Consider the following 16,881-nt stretch of genomic DNA (forward strand, 5'->3'; position numbering starts at 1 on the left):
AGAGATTAAAAGGGTGGAGGGGTTTGTCTTTATGTAAAGTCAGATTTAAAGCCATTTCATACAGACATTACCAATGAAAACGTTGAATCTCTTTGGGTAGAAATTTCAGTAGGGCTGAAGGTCACGAAGAAAATGATCAAATGTTGCAAATGGAGGAGGCTTCACAACTGGGTCAAGTTGTTATCATGGGGTACTTTAATTATCCGGACATTGCCTGGAGTAATGGGGTGGCTAAGTCAGAAAAAGCTAGTAGGTTTGTAAATATGCTAAATGATAACTTTTTATTTCAGGCGGTTCAAGAACCTACTAGGAATGACTCTATTTAGGACCTGGTGATATCTAATAATAATGAACTCATCGCTAACATTTATGTGGGTGAGCATTTGGGGAACAGTGATCACAACATGGTCTCCTTTGAGATAAGGGATTAACTAAAACGCTCAATTTTAGACGTGCAGACTTTGCCAGTATAAGGGCATCTCTGCAATGTGTCAACTGGGAAAGGCTTTTCATAGGGTTAGACACAGAAGGAAAATGGAACATCTTTAAAACATTGCTTTGCAGGTATACGCAACAGTATATTCCCCTTGTAAGCAAGGAGAGGCATCGCAAAGCAAAACCTTTTTGGCTAAATAAAAGTGTTAGTGTCGAGGTTGGTAAGAAAAAACTTGCTTTTAAAGCATTCAAGTTAGCTGGGGCAGCAGAAGCTTTTATCAGGTACAAGGAAGCAAATAAAGCATGCAAAAAAAGCTATCAGGCAAGCTAAAATAGAGATGGAAAGGGGTATTGCAGCTAGGAGCAAAAAGAATCCAAAATTATATTTTAATTATGTGAATAGTAAAATAATGAAGCAAGAAGGGGTGGGAACCTTATTATCACGGGGGGGTACGTTGGTTGATGAGAACGGGGAAAAAGCAGAAATTTTAAGCTCTTATTTTTCATCTGTCTATACATCTGAGGAGCCAGCTACTGAAGGCTTCCCTTTAATTATGCCCAGTTCTAGTAATTTAGCTACTGACGCATGGGTCACTCAAGAGGAAATTCAAAAGAGACTTGAACATGTAAAGGTAAACAAAGGTCCAGGACCGGATGGGATTCATCCCAGGGTATTAAACGAGCTGAGCGCTGTGATTGCCAAGTCTCTTCACATAATTTTTCAGGATTCGTTGAGGTCTGGCATGGTGCAGAGAGACTGGCGAATTGCCGTTGTGGTGCCATTATTTAAAAAGGGATCCCGTTCTCAGCCTGAAAACTATAGGCCTGTTAGTCTGACGTCAGTTGTAGGAAAGCTTTTGGAAGGGGTAATAAGGGATAGGGTACTTAAATTATGGTTTTATGTGTAACAGATCTTGCCAGACTAATTTAGTCACCTTTTATGAGGAGGTGAGCTGGAATCTCGATGCTGGAATGGAAGTTGATGTCATCTACTTGGACTTTGCTAAAGCGTTTGATACAGTACCTCACAGAAGGTTAATGATCAAATTGAGGGATATTGGCCTAGAACAGAATATTTGTAATTGGATAGAGAACTGGCTGAAGGATAGATTACAAAGAATGGTGGTAAATGGAACATTTTCTAATTGGACCAGTGTGGTTAGTGGAGTACCGCAGGGGTCAGTCCTTGGTGGAGGTGGGCATAGAGAGTACTGTTTTTATTTTTGTGGATGACACTAAATTGTGCAAAACTATAAGTTCCATGCAGGATGCTGCAGCAAACTGGAAAATGAAGTTCAATGTTGAGAAGTGCAAAGTTATGCACTTTGGTAGAAATAATATAAATGCGAACTATCTATTGAATGGTAGTGTGTTGGGGGTATCCTTAATGGAGAAGGATCTAGGGGTTTTTGTTGATAACAAGTTGTCTAATTCCAGGCAGTGTCATTCTGTGGCTACTAAAGCAAATAAAGTGCTGTCTTGTATAAAGAAGAGCATTGACTCAAGGGATGAAAACATAATTTTGCCTCTTTATAGGTCCCTGGTAAGGCCTCACCTTGAGTATGCAGTGCAGTTTTGGGCTCCAGTCCTTAAGAAGGATATTAATGAGCTGGAGAGAGTGCAGAGACGTGCAACTAAACTGGTAAAGGGGATGGAATATTTAAGCTATGAGGTTAGACTGCCGAGGTTGAGGTTGTTTTCTCTGGAAAAGAGGCGCTTGCGAGGGGACATGATTACTCTGTACAAGTACATTAGAGGGGATTATAGGCAGATGGGGGTGTCCTTTTTTCCCCATAATGATCAACTCACCAGAGGCCACCCCTTTAGATTAGCAGAACGGAGCTTCCATTTGAAGCAGCGTAGGTGGTTTTTCACGGTGAGGGCAGTGAGGTTGTGGAACGCCCTTCCTAGAGATGTGGTAATGGCAGATTCTGTTAATGCCTTTAAGAGGGGCCTGGTAAGTTTTTGAACAATCAGAATATCCAAGGCTATTGTGATACTAATATCTACAGTTAGTATTAGTGGTTGTATATATAGTTTATGTATGGGAGTGTATAGATTGGTTAGTATAGGTTGTGTGTGCTGGGTTTACTTGGATGGGTTGAACTTGATGGACTATGGTCTTTTTTCAACCCTATGTAACTATGTAACTACAGAAGCGGCAAGGTTGTCTGTTCAGATTTTTTGCTCTGCCTCTCTGAGTTCCACTGAATCATATATAGTTTACTCTAATCACCTGTTTGCAAGACGTGATGAAAAATGAAGCTTCATTTATGTTTAGATGCTGTAAATTCACAACAAATTATTTGCACTACAAGCGTCTTCAACAGAATTTAGTGTGTCTGCCAAGTTGGGTCTGTTTACACTGGAGAAGAGGCGCTTAAGAGGTGACATGATAACTATGTATAAATATATAAGGGGATCATATAATAACCTCTCTAATGTTTTATTTACCAGTAGGTCCTTCCAACAGACACAAGGGCACCCACTCTGTTTAGAAAAAGGGAGGTTCCATTTAAATATTTGGAAAGTATTTTTTTACTTTGAGAGCTGTGAAGTTGTGGAATTCCCTCCCCGAATCAGTCGTGGTGGCTGATACATTATATAGAAGAAGGAGCTGGATGGCTTTGTAGCAAGTGAGGGAATACAGGGTTATGGGAGATAGCTCTTAGTACAAATTGATCCTCTGGATCAACTATAAATTAGGCAGGTTATATATAGGCATTATGGTTGAACGTGATGGACGTGCGTCTCTTTTCAACCCAACTTACTATGTTACTATGTATTTAGAGACCTATTTACTAATTTTCCAGGTTGGAAAAAAACATGCAACATAGTAACATAGTAAGTTAGGTTGAAAAAACCTGCCTTACTAGTTGATCCAGAGGAAGGCAAAAAACCCCATCTGAAGCCTCTCTAATTTGCCACAGAGGGGGAAAAATTCCTTCCTGACTCCAAGATGGCAATCGGACCAGTCCCTGGATCAACTTGTACTAAGAGCTATCTCCCATAACCCTGTATTTTCTCACTTGCTAAATAGCCATCCAGCCCCTTCTTGTACCTATCTAATGTATCATCTAGTGTGAGTGATTTAGAGAGAGACTTATACCCTTAATGGGAATGCTTTAGGCAAATCTAGTAACTAGGGACACTTGTAGGTAATAAACTTGGCTGTAGCAAGCAAGGCCAGTCAGCAGATGGAAGGGAAAGCAAGGTTTTAAACTTTCTAAAAGAGGTATAGATTTGCAGGAGGAGATAGTCATCCTGTCTGATGTCTGATCAGTTTAGATACAATGCTTATGCTTCCCTAATCAGATGGGTCATTAGGGAACATTTGAAAGTTTGGAAGGAAGGGGAGAGTCTGATGGGCGAGGCAGAGAGTTCCAGAGATAGGCAGAAGCCCGGGAGAAGTCTTGCAGTTGGGAATGGGAAGAGGTGATGAGAGGAGAGGAAAAGAGAGGGGAAGGTCAGAGGCAGAACGTAGGTTGCGTGAAGGAGTGTATTTTTGGATTAGAGCTAAAATATAGGGAAGGGCTTCATTAGTAAGGACCTTATATGTAAGTGTTATTAATTTGAATTTGATTCTAGAGGAGTTTTGGAGCCAGTGAATAGATATGCATAGGGGAGTGACAGATGTGGAACAACGAGATAGATGAAAGAGTCTGGCACCAGCGTTTAGAACAGATTGGAATTGGGAAAAGTGATGTGTTGGGATGCCTGTAAGGAGTAGGTTACAGTAATCAAGGCGGGAAATACTGAGACTCTAGATAAGTGTTTGAGTTGTGTCTAAACTGAGGTAAGGGCATATTCAGGCAATGTTGCCTAGATGAAAATGACAAGATTTGGCAAGTAATTGGATGTGTGGTATAAAAGACAGTTGGGAGTCTAAGACAATTTCTAGGGAGGGTGCCTGAGTGCTTGATTGAAAGGTGATGTTATTGACTATGAGTGAAACCTGAGGGGCAGGGGATGATGTTGGAGGAAACATAATGAATTCTGTTTTAGAGAGATTCAGTTTTAGATGGCACTGTGACATCCAGGAGGAGATGGCAGACAGGCAGTTTGTAACTTGGGAAAGGACAGAAAGAGAGAGGTCAGGAGTAGATAGGTAGAGTTGGGTGTCATCAGCATAAAGGTGGTACTGTAGTCCAAATGACTAAGTTTCCCTAGATAAGTTGAATAGATTGAGAACAGCAGGGGGCCTAAGGCAGAGCCATGAGGAACACCAACAGAAAGAGTAAGTGAGGTGGAGGTAGAGTTTGAGAAAGCAACATTAAAGGAATTGTCAGAAAGATAAGATTTAAACCAAGAAAGAGCCTTGGCATGAACGCCAATTGAATACAGAATGTCTAGGAGGGGAGGGTGGTCAACCATGTCAAAGGCTGTGGAGAGATATAGAAGGATTAGTATGGAATAGTAACCTTTAGCCAAGAGAAGATCAATAGTTACTTTGGTGAGAGCAGTTTCTGTTGAGTTTGTTGGATGGAAGCCAGATTGCAGGGGGTCAAAAATGGAGTTGCAAGTGAGATGATGGACCAGGTAACAAGCCTTTATAACAGTTTAGATGCAAACGGAAGAAGGAAGAAGTTGGCGGGGGAGCTGGAATTTTTGGGTATGGTAGTGATTAATGCTTGTTTAAATGACAAAGGAAATGTACAAGTGGAAAGTGAGAGGTTAAAAAGGTGGGTAAGTGCAGGGCAGAGTGTCTCAGAAACTGGCTGAAGGAGCTGAAAAGGTATGGGGTTGAGGGAGCAGATTGAGGGGTTTGAGCAGGTTAGATGTTTGGAAACTTCATCTAATGTTGGAGGGGAGAAAGAGTGTAAAGCGGATGTGAGTAGCAAGGTAATTTAAGATTGTCATCAAATTGTATGCTCTGTCTAATAAGGTAAATTTTGTCCTTAAAGAAATGAGTAAGGTCTTGGGCATTTACAGTAACAGGTGGCAGAAGAAAAGAGGGCACAGTAGTGAGTTAAATGTTGCAAACAATCGCTGTGGTTTCGAGAATAGAGTGGAGATTAAAGAATAGAAATGTTGTGTAGCTATCGATAGAGTTTGACTGTAGCAGGACAGCATGAACTTAAAGTGGATAAAGTCAGGATCAGTTCAGCTAATCTGCTACATCTTCTGAGGTACCGCGTTAAGTTAGTGTGCCAGGGTTGGGGTTTAGATGGTCAAAAGTGACGGGTGGTGGAAGGGGCAAGGGTGTCGAGAGCTGCTGCTTCTGTTAATAGTTGTTGTGGGTTAAAGGCAGATTTCCGTGTGTGTAGGTGTTAGAGCTGGCTGTTATCTGAAAGGAGAGCAAGTGATGGTCAGAAAGGGGGAAGGGAGAGATAGTAAGATTGGAAGAGTGGCAGAATTTAAAATCAAGATGTAAGATTATTGTAAAATATACATATATTGTGGCTTCCTACATTTTATTAATAAAAATTAAAACCTTGAGAGGAAGCAGCCTTATTGGTTGTCACCTGGTTGTCTGGTCCAAACAATAGGAGTCATCCTTAATTAACATTAACAAAGGGTCTGGCTCACTGGAACCAGCATTGATAAGGAGTCTATGAATATACAAAATCAGTTTGTCAGGGTGGAGACATGAAGACTCATGGAATACCCATAATGGTGGACAGGTAACTTCCTGTAACTAACTGGTATATGCTAGCATCATTCAAATGGACTAATCAGGAGAGACTTCCAGAAAGTTCTAGAAGCCACCCATCTCTCCTGTATATGTTTGGCTTCAGTAGGGCACAGGTAGACACAGGGCCAGGAGAGGAGTGACCACCGTACCAGATCAGAGGGAATCCTGACATCACGGACCAGGCATCTTATCAAACCTAAGGAGAGGTATATTTAGGCTGTGTGATCCTCTTTAAGGTTTCATAGAGTGTGTTTATAAGGTCTGGGTTTCATTTTAGTGTGTTTAGTTAAGTTAGTGTGTATACTTGTAGTGTATTCTAGTATATTTGTTCTGTATGACCTTTTTGTGTTTATTGTAGTCTCTAGTTTTATGCGTTTTATCTACTTTATGATTTATATTTAAGTAAATATTTGTTTCCAAACAATATAAAATCATATTTTACATTTATTGTTCAGTAATCTCTTTGCCACACTATTTTGCAGAACTTTGGCTATTTTAATAATCTTACAAAGAACACGACCCTCCCTGTGAGTTCACTGGAATACACCGAATGAAGTTGTTAGTGAGAGGCGTTTAGAGGTAGCTGGAGAAGAGGAGTTGTCAACTGGAATGTTGAAGTCACCTATAATGAGAGCTGGTGTGTCAGATGAGAGAAAGTGAGGAAGTCAAGCTTCAAAGTGATCCAGAAAGGTAGAAAAGGGACCAGTGGGTGATATATACCTGCAACATGTAGAGAGATTGGGGAAAATAAGCATATGCTGTGGACTGTGAGATGTTCAATGTTGCTAGGAGTTTCCAAGCCACTGGTCTAACTGCTGTCCAACTCTGTCTAACTCTAAGGGGTATGTTTATCATGCTGTGTAAAAAGTGGAGTAAACCATTACCGGTGATGTTGCTCATAGCAGCCAATCAGATGCTTTGCTTTGTTTTTCTAGCTGTTGAAATCAAATTGCTGATTGGTTGCCCTGGGCAACATCACCTGTAATGCTTTACTCCACTTTTTAAACTGCATGATAAATATACCAATGTTGTACTTAAAATTTCTGTACTTTAAATTGCTGGACTTAAGTTGCTAGATATGCCATAGCTTCCCTGCCATGCTTCCTCTTAAGTGAATGCCCTGATATTCTGCAAGTGGGTCACATAACAATTGGAGAGGCTTCAGATGTTTTTTTTTTTCTTCCTCTTGTAGCCCACTTTTGGTATTTCTGTGCTGCTACCTGCTGATTACTGTTCTTTGGCGCTACAGGAGTCCTGAGCCCCCGCTTACTATGGGGGTTAATGAGGATTTCTCCTTTAAAGGCGTGCCTCCACCCAGGGATAGTCTTGGGGAACTGTAATCCACCCCCTGGGAACTTAACAGTCTCTAGTACCTCTGCTATGGGATCCACACACAGCCCCCAGTACCTTGCCCCTCCCTGGGGTAGTAGCTTACCGGCAGGTAGGTGATCCTTGTGCAGGAAACAGTCAAATACACACTTAGTAGAATGAATCAGTTGAGCCAGTTTATTAGGGCAGGACCTCTCCAGGAGTGGAACATGTTATTGATACACAGCAATGCAGGGCTTTACCTCCTTACTACTCATTGAGAGCTTTCTCCTGTTGGGCAACTCACGGTACTCACGCCAAGTGTCTCCTTCTAGGTGATCTCCCCGGTACTCACGCCAGAAGGCACCCCCTCTTGGGGCCCTTCCCGGTACTCGCGCTAGGCAGCATCACCACAGGCAGCCCACCCCGGTACTCACGCCTAAGCCCCCTCAGATACAGCCTCCTGGGCTAGCGGTGACCTTGTCCACCTACCTAACCACTTATGGCCCTGCACTCCGGCTGATGTAATGCCGGGAGGTCTTAACCTCGCTTACACTCCTGGAGGGGCAATGTCCGCCCATGCTAAACTCCTGTTGTCCTACATGTCACTCCTAGAGCGACCTATTATAGAACTTCTATCTAAACTGTGCCAGGGGAGCACACTACCTGAGCAGCCCCTGGGCTAAAATGTCTGGCCCTCAGCACATGGCTGCATCCCCTTATATGGGCCTATGCACCACCCTGTGGCCAAATCCTGAACTGCAGGTATACACCCCATTAACTGTTTAACAACCCAGTCATCCCAGTGTCCCTGTTAACTATCACCACCCTGTGGCCTGTCCTAGGGGTTCCTGTCCTAAGGGCCCATTTTTGGTAAACCCCTACATTCTCCCCCTACAAGAAAATTGTCACCTCCTGGCTGACACACATTCTACCAAATACATTACATTTACCATGTTGTTAACATCACGCTTCACAGCTCCTCCAGGAGACTGCCAGGGTACAATGGATAAACTGGAAAGGAAAAGTGAGAGAAAACAAAATCCCCACCCTCCAAGTCTTTGTGAAAGTCCCCACAAGAGTCTCTGTCCCTTAGACATTTCACACTCAAATGGAAAGAAAGGACAATTTATATGCCCAAAAATCAAACACATTCTTTATTTTACATCAAAGAAAATAAAGGTAACTTTTTCTTTTCCTGGCCCTCCCCTCCTTCTTGAGGGAGTCCAGGTCCCAAGGTGCTCCCACCTTGGGCTCTCCTCCACCAGCCGGTGGCACTTTTAGCACAAAGAGCCCTCCTGGGCTAACTTAAAACTTTCCCACTCTGGGATAAACTGCAGACTCCTCACTCCCAACCAGCCGGTTGGCTGCGGTCTTGGCTCTCTCTCTTTAGCCACCAACAGTCTCTCCTTGAGAAAGTGAGTCTCTCCTTGAGAAGGGTACCCAACATTGGTACTGCCTCCTGAACTGAAGAATCCCCTCCTGGGGCTAACTTTTTCCTCCGGGGCCTTGCTCACACCATCTGACTGAACCGGATTTTTATGTCCTCATAGGGAGCATAATAATTGGGATGAGGTTTCCTTACCGACTTCCCATTTGGCAGAGTCACTTCCAAATAAAACTGTTTTGGCTCCGGACTTTTCCTGCCACAACTGTGGACTGTGTGACGCAGCACTGTGCGGCCCCACCACCACTCTTTTTCTATGGCCCGGACAAACCTCCACGCAGCCATCTTTTTGCTTTGGTTAGGATGGGTTAAGGCATGACCAACCCTCTTTTCCTTGGTGGATATCTCATTCACTACCCACTCATCCAGCATCTCTTCCATCTTTTCATACACCCATATTGGTGCGTAAGGCATAAAATACCCCCACAGTCTAAAGATCTTGTAATTTATCACTCTCTGTATGCGTGACACTCTACAGAAAATGTCTGGATCTGCTTTCCCTGGCAGCACCCAGAACTCTTTCTCTTCCTCCTTGGGAATCTTTCTAGGTGCATAGAAGAGATCAGGTAGTTTGAACAAGGCAGGACTGTACTCATCCTCCTCAGCTTCCCTCAAGTCTTCCTCCCCAGCAGGAGTACTACTTGTGGCAGACCCAGGGGCTCTTGCCTCAGCAAGGCTTCCCTCCCTCAGGACCTGGCTGTATGAAGGGGGCGCTGATATCTCTTCAGCCCTCACCTCTATGTATGGGAGCATGGCAGCCTCGGCCACCTCTTTAGCACAGTCACTCTCCCCTTGGGGATTGCTTTGTAGTGGGACCCCCTCTATGGGCAGCGCGGGTTTCTCTAGGGAAGATGCGGGAGATATAGGTGCTGAAACCTCCCCTGGGCTCTCTCCCTGGACCGTCACCCCCTGGGGCTCCCCACTCACGGTTTCATAAATGGCGCAGCATTCGCCAACCTGTGGCGCAGGTGCTGCCGCCTCCTCAGGCTGCTCCTCTAGTGCTGGGATAGCCGCCTCTTGGGCACTGACACACTCCGCCGCCACTCTCTGTTGCGCGGCCGCCAGTTTACCCGCGTTCAGCTTTGCCATCAGGGCCATGATGACTCCATGCCCTGTGCTCATTACTTCATCCCTCAGTGGGCCACGCCAGCATTGGTAGCCGCACTGCGCGCATCGCCCCTTGGGCCGGTGGAGGGCTAGGTACGCCTCTGCTCCGCATTCCCCACACAGCGGTACCATGGTTGGGTCACCCTGTGGAGTGATCTTTTCAGCAAACAGGCCCAGCCACACGTACCGGAAACCCTCATCATAGGCAAACTGCGGTTCAGGTAGGGACTCTAGGCCCGCGCTACCACTTGCACTCTTAGCAGACATAGCTGGGAAGTAGTGTAGCAGCCAGTCCCACACGCGTCTCTCACTAGATGCTGTCTGGGAATTTCCCAAGATGGCTGCCATGACGTCGACGCTCATGGTCACGCCCCTGCTCAGCTCTTGGCGCACTTTCAATTGTCTCTTATTGGTCGCAGACCCTCACGGGGCGGTCACTGGACACGTCAACTACACGCCACCCCCTGGCCCGCCTCTTTCTTGCGAGTCTTCCTAGGCTCTCTTGGCGCCAACTCTCTGCAATCCTATTGGCCAGGAGTCTTCCCTGCTCCTCTTTCGCGCCAACTCCCCTCTTGGGATGCGGATCAGGGGTTGCCCAAATCTAGCCTGGTCGGAATTAGGGTACTGTAGTTACGCTAGGCCTCAATTCCTTTAGGGCCCTTTCTTCTAAACGGTTCCCAAACCGATCTCAGCAGTGCCTCCAAATGTAGCCCACTTTTGGTATTTCTGTGCTGCTACCTGCTGATTACTGTTCTTTGGCGCTACAGGAGTCCTGAGCCCCCGCTTACTATGGGGGTTAATGAGGATTTCTCCTTTAAAGGCGTGCCTCCACCCAGGGATAGTCTTGGGGAACTGTAATCCACCCCCTGGGAACTTAACAGTCTCTAGTACCTCTGCTATGGGATCCACACACAGCCCCCAGTACCTTGCCCCTCCCTGGGGTAGTAGCTTACCGGCAGGTAGGTGATCCTTGTGCAGGAAACAGTCAAATACACACTTAGTAGAATGAATCAGTTGAGCCAGTTTATTAGGGCAGGACCTCTCCAGGAGTGGAACATGTTATTGATACACAGCAATGCAGGGCTTTACCTCCTTACTACTCATTGAGAGCTTTCTCCTGTTGGGCAACTCACGGTACTCACGCCAAGTGTCTCCTTCTAGGTGATCTCCCCGGTACTCACGCCAGAAGGCACCCCCTCTTGGGGCCCTTCCCGGTACTCGCGCTAGGCAGCATCACCACAGGCAGCCCACCCCGGTACTCACGCCTAAGCCCCCTCAGATACAGCCTCCTGGGCTAGCGGTGACCTTGTCCACCTACCTAACCACTTATGGCCCTGCACTCCGGCTGATGTAATGCCGGGAGGTCTTAACCTCGCTTACACTCCTGGAGGGGCAATGTCCGCCCATGCTAAACTCCTGTTGTCCTACATGTCACTCCTAGAGCGACCTATTATAGAACTTCTATCTAAACTGTGCCAGGGGAGCACACTACCTGAGCAGCCCCTGGGCTAAAATGTCTGGCCCTCAGCACATGGCTGCATCCCCTTATATGGGCCTATGCACCACCCTGTGGCCAAATCCCGAACTGCAGGTATACACCCCATTAACTGTTTAACAACCCAGTCATCCCAGTGTCCCTGTTAACTATCACCACCCTGTGGCCTGTCCTAGGGGTTCCTGTCCTAAGGGCCCATTTTTGGTAAACCCCTACACTCTGTATCAGCTAACAGTTAGGCAGGTTTCACTTAGACATAAAAGGTTGAGCTCAACAGACATGTCTTTTTTCAACCTATGTATCCCAAGACCTGTCAAAGATGTGCTCTGATGCTGGAGAGAACCGGAATATAATGAGACCGAGGAGGAGTGGTCTGCATAAAGTCTTAACCCACACACCCAGAAGGACCTGGTTGTACAGTTTATTTAACAAGATGTAAAGATGCCAGCTGTTCTCCACATGTATTAATAGGCTAGAATAATATCTGGCTCACTATAGTGGGTGCTCTCTAATGCCAGCAGTGCTGCATAGCAATAAACATGAACAAAAAATAAACATTTCCTAAAATGGCTGCTGTTAACACTTTAAATACCACAGAATGTAGAATCTATGTTCTGTGGATATAAGTACTGAAGCAGCACAGATTGTAGAATCTACATTCTGTTGCATTTACAGGTCTGCAAGTGGAGGATTGGCTTTTAAAGCTGCTCCTTTGCTCTGCTCAGTCCCTAGGCAATAAACAGGGGGGGATGGTCTCCCAGGGGCCCCTAGGCAACAGCAGGCATGTAGTTTGCACTTTCTGTACACCCCCCAGGGCGACCACTCACCGGATCAAGACAAAAGATGGCTTCCTCTTCATACCCTGGAACCTCCTCCAGACAGATCTCCTGCCTGCTGCCCCAGGTTAGTGTAACACATCCACACACACTTATTACACTAATACATACTCAGATTTACACTTAAACACACACACATTTTTGGGGGTGTATGCATGCATATACACACTTTTATGCCTGTTTTTTTTTATTGCATCATATGTTTCATTGCCATCGCGAATAGTGTATTCCCTAACTGCAACATACCTTTTGTATGTTATTTTAGTGATTATATTTTATTTTTGGTGATTTTGGTGCATCTTTAGTGATTATATTGCATTTTTAGCCATTGTATTATCAGTTCTGCATAGGTGTTATGCAAATTGTTACGCATAAAGTTACTCCAAAAGGTACGCAAAATTTTGGAACTGCGTGCTTGTGTTCATGGGGGACCCCATATAAATAGCTTGTGCGCGGTCCCAAAGTTACTGATGGTAGCCCTGAAGCCAAGCACCAGAGGCAGGTGGAATACAGACAGATCCTGAAAATTGGTGTTTCCTCCTGCATTCCCTGCAGTGGAACACAGAAAAAACCCACTGCAGCGGAACACATGTTGAAATGCCCTGTGTTTAACAGCCCTAAGGAAATGAAATAATATTTCGGGAATAGTTGATGGGTTGATAGGTAAGGACAGTAGGCAGCAGCAAACCCTAAGGTTTGAATACGGATATGTCTTTTTCCCAGGAAATGTCTGGGAGGGCAAAGGTGAGAGCCCATTTAAGGGACGTTTCACTGTTTTAAGTTAATTAGCCAAACTTGTTGGACATTCTAATGTTTATCCTTTGGTAAATATGCCCCTGTATAGCGGTTAAGTCAGAGTGGAGAATCTGAGGCACTGAGTGCAGCATGGTGATCCAGATGCCATGCCAGGTAGGTGTGGTACTGTATTAGGATGCTGGAACACCCTCGCAATTGCTACACGCTTCTCTGCCTGTGAGGGGCTTATTACAGTAGGTTGGACATGGGGAGGCACTGCTGGTGAATAGAGTGAGTGAAGTGAATTCATTTGAGGACAAGCTGTGAAAGCAAAACAGTGCTGCAATAAAAATACTTCCTATTTATTCTAGGCTATTCTACCTATTCTATCTTTGCGGTAGGATTCTGACAGCTGTGGTCGACCCTGTTGCATACTCAAACCCCTCATAGGTAATAAAAGGCATAAAGATTGGCTGGATTCAAATGACCAGTAAATGCTCCCTGCTGATTGGTTGCTATAGGTGTCTAAACCAGTAGCAAGCATAGAACCTTTTATTACAATTCCCCTTTATCTAATAAAAGGCACAACATTTGGCCAGGTGCAGATCTCCATATCAACCAATATGATATCTGCTTTTAAACACGCAACCAGTAAATGTTTCTTGATGAATGCAAAACCATCATTTTATGGACTGATTTATTTATGAAATGTGTAGGATTTAATTTATATTACACTGTCTCTTACTTATTGCTTTGGATATACTTTTATCTTGACTGTGGTTGACAAAGAGTTATTTATATGTTGCATATGTTGTATCATCTACATTTAAAGACTGACCTAAAGTGTCAATGTATATATTAAAAGTCACTCTGTACTGCCCCCAAGAGCTTTCAAGTTTTTGGGAAAAGAACACAAACTTTTTGGGATGAGAACTAATATGGATTTAAGATTACCTGACTGAACAATGGGAGGATCTAAAGGGTCTCAATGCATCTGTATTGAACTGAAATGACATAGAAACTGACCCTTCAAGAGAGAGAATAACATCAAACAGAGAAAGAATACCATTAATAAAGAGGGACAACTTTTCCAAAGACTGAAGAATACCATTCTAAAGGATTGCTCTGTCTCTCTCTCTCACTATCCAGGACATGAAGACCATTTTTGAGGTTGTATACATTGTCTTTGTAATTTATTTTGGATAAATGCTCTTCTTTTGAAAGGCCTAATCCTCTGATTTTTATAAAGGGGTATTCAGAAAGAAATATCGTTTTTGTTGGTAAGCATAATCTTCCTACAGTTACCATGCCTGCGGTATCAAAAGGGGACATTAGCTGGTATCTCAACAATTATTATGATCCTCCGGCTTTCTGTGTCTTACTTGATAAGGAGGAATTGTAAGATAGCTATCTGATATGTGATTTTGATGTAAAATGAAATAGATAATAGAACAACAGACACACTGTAACATATAAGACACAATAAAGCATCCACAAGTTTGGCTGATATTTATTTTATTTCTTTTGGACAGGAAGAGGGGTATATTTGTAGGTCTGAAGTGTCTCAAAAAAGGATCTTCAGCACTGTCACTTTCAAGATAAATCTGGCCATTTTATTCATTTACCATACCTAGTGAGAGGGGAATACATTGTCATTTTTGGGCAGAAAATAACACCATAAAAATACACGATTATGAACAATTTAAATATGCTGAAGACTAAAATGTTCAACAGAAAAAGTGCTATGCTACAGCAGTATATGAATAGCTTTAGTAGATCACAGGTGTAATGTTACTTTAGGTCACTCAGTTTACTGACTTTGGCCCTAAACTGAACAAGTTCCATTACCCATAGCAAACAATAGGGTGTTTGCTTTAAAGGAGAAGGAAAGGCAAAGTCACTTGGGGGTGCCAAAATGTAATCGCTTACCTTGTACCCCGGGCTGGTGCCCCTGTTAGGAGAAAACAGCACCAGCCCGGGGTACCTGTAGCGGAGCGCTTCCTCCTTCCGCCTTCGTGTTACTACGACTAAACGACAGGCGCATGCGCAGTAGTGTGAAAAGTGTTAGTGTTAAAGTTCGGCTTTTCACTCTACTGCGCATGCGCACGTGCTAGCAAAGCAGGAAGGAGGAAGGGCTGCAGATCTAAATAAATTAGGATGACTTTTCGTGTTGTATATTGACTGAAATATTACAAATTATATTCAATAGCCCATAAACCCCTTGTTATGATTGTGTTTGCAAAGTAAAGCCCAGACACATCCAGGGTTACTAAAGTAATTTACTAAAGTCATCCATTTACTCAAAAACCTTACTCCCAAACTTTAGCCCCCCTATCAATATCAATGTGTTGCCTAAGAGCTGCCTGCTTTGACTGTAGGGTAAGAGCTGGCATATATCAGTATAATTGTGTGTAACCTGGCGCATATACTGTGTGTTTAATTTGTAAACACTGGTAAGTAAGGATAGATCAGGTGTTAAGTAATCTTTTTTTCATAGTCATAATTAATAACACATATTTGTAAAACACAAACAGATTCTACAGCACTGCACAATAAATGTGAGCACACAGAACAACTAATAATCAATATAACAGGTGAAGAGGGCCCTGATCAAAAGAGCTTACAATCTAAAAGTCGTCTATATCAAATTATCCTGCATGTCCAATAAGCAATGGAAAAAGAAAATGTGATTATCTGTATGAGTGTCCTTCTTCATATATTCTTCAGCAGAAAACTAACTGGATCAGTAGTATTTTTAGATACACACAGAAGGCAGAACAGAAGGCAGGAATACAATGTACCTGCACTCTTTTCTTCTGCCCCTTAGAGAAAAAAATGTAATCTACTTACCAGCGAATGTCTTCAATTAGTTAATATCGCGTTTTCCAGTAACCAAATTCAACAATGGACCAAGAAGTGCCCCAAGAAATCTCTTGGAATGAACTGTAAAAAAAAGATTATACTGAAATACAAGGTACTGACAAACAACAAATATAAGGGACTAAAAAAAAAATATTATAATGTTTCCTAATGTTAAAGGGTAATTAAACCTTAAAAATGTTATGCAAAGTTGCTCAGGGTGCTTTTCTAAGCTCTTTTGAGATTTATATTAATAATAATTTTTCTTGGTTTTCAGTTTCAGAACTATTTAAGTTTTTAATAATGGTCAATATAATGTATTTTGTTACAACAGCACCACCTGCTTGTCAGTTCTACTAACTGTACAGTCAGGGAGAGATATATTTAAAAGCAAAACAGAGAAGTCTTCTGATTTTGCTGTGAAGGGAATAGGAATACACATCTTAAGCTTCTGTTCTCTTTCAGGAGCAGTGCAACATAAAAACAGTTCTATGTTTTCCTTCTAAACATACATCTCTCCTTCTGAACCTTTAAGTCTTTCACCTCCCGACAATAAGCCTGATTCTTTAAAGTGTCATGTTTAACAGAGTTCTACTTGGAAGCAGCTGTGGCTAGAAGGATATCACTTAACCCCCTTCCTTCCTGGGTGTTACACAGTGTTGTGCTCTATCCCACTGTTTATGCTGAATAAGAAAAGTGATATATGACAAAAGGGCACGTTCTGGTGTAGCCGCACATGCTTTGTTCAATGCTACCTCTCATAGGTATAAACAGAACTATAATCACCAGGATAGAAGCCATCGTTGTTGAAAGACATTGCTTCTCGTTTTGGATTCAATACAGCATTCACACCACCTAAATAAGGAAGAGAAAAATAAACCGATAAAGAAAATTTGTAATGTACAAAAGTAGAAATAAAAGGGGGCCTAGGTTTTGTCTTTATGTGCAGTTGTAATTAATGATTTAAACTTTGAAACATTTACAAATTAGGAAGACTCTCAAACATATTATAGCCACAAGCAAA

At 43.2% G+C, this 16,881-nt stretch overlaps 1 protein-coding gene across 1 annotated transcript in view; it reads right to left on the minus strand.

The window, feature by feature from the left end:
- Positions 1 to 15,849: 15,849 nt before the first annotated feature.
- The window catches only part of LOC100489602 (xenopsin peptides-like), a 30,561-nt gene continuing 29,529 nt past the window's right edge, over positions 15,850 to 16,881 (minus strand). The window contains exons 3-4 of the mRNA XM_031904466.1: positions 16,644 to 16,712; positions 15,850 to 15,941 (exon numbers count right to left, since the gene is read on the minus strand). Of these exons, the coding sequence (XP_031760326.1) occupies positions 15,865 to 15,941; positions 16,644 to 16,712 (146 nt within the window). The 3' untranslated portion in view covers positions 15,850 to 15,864. The remainder of the gene's footprint in view (positions 15,942 to 16,643; positions 16,713 to 16,881) is intronic.

This window comes from Xenopus tropicalis, chromosome 6 (assembly GCF_000004195.4).
Source record: "Xenopus tropicalis strain Nigerian chromosome 6, UCB_Xtro_10.0, whole genome shotgun sequence".
NCBI classification, from domain to species: domain Eukaryota; kingdom Metazoa; phylum Chordata; class Amphibia; order Anura; family Pipidae; genus Xenopus; species Xenopus tropicalis.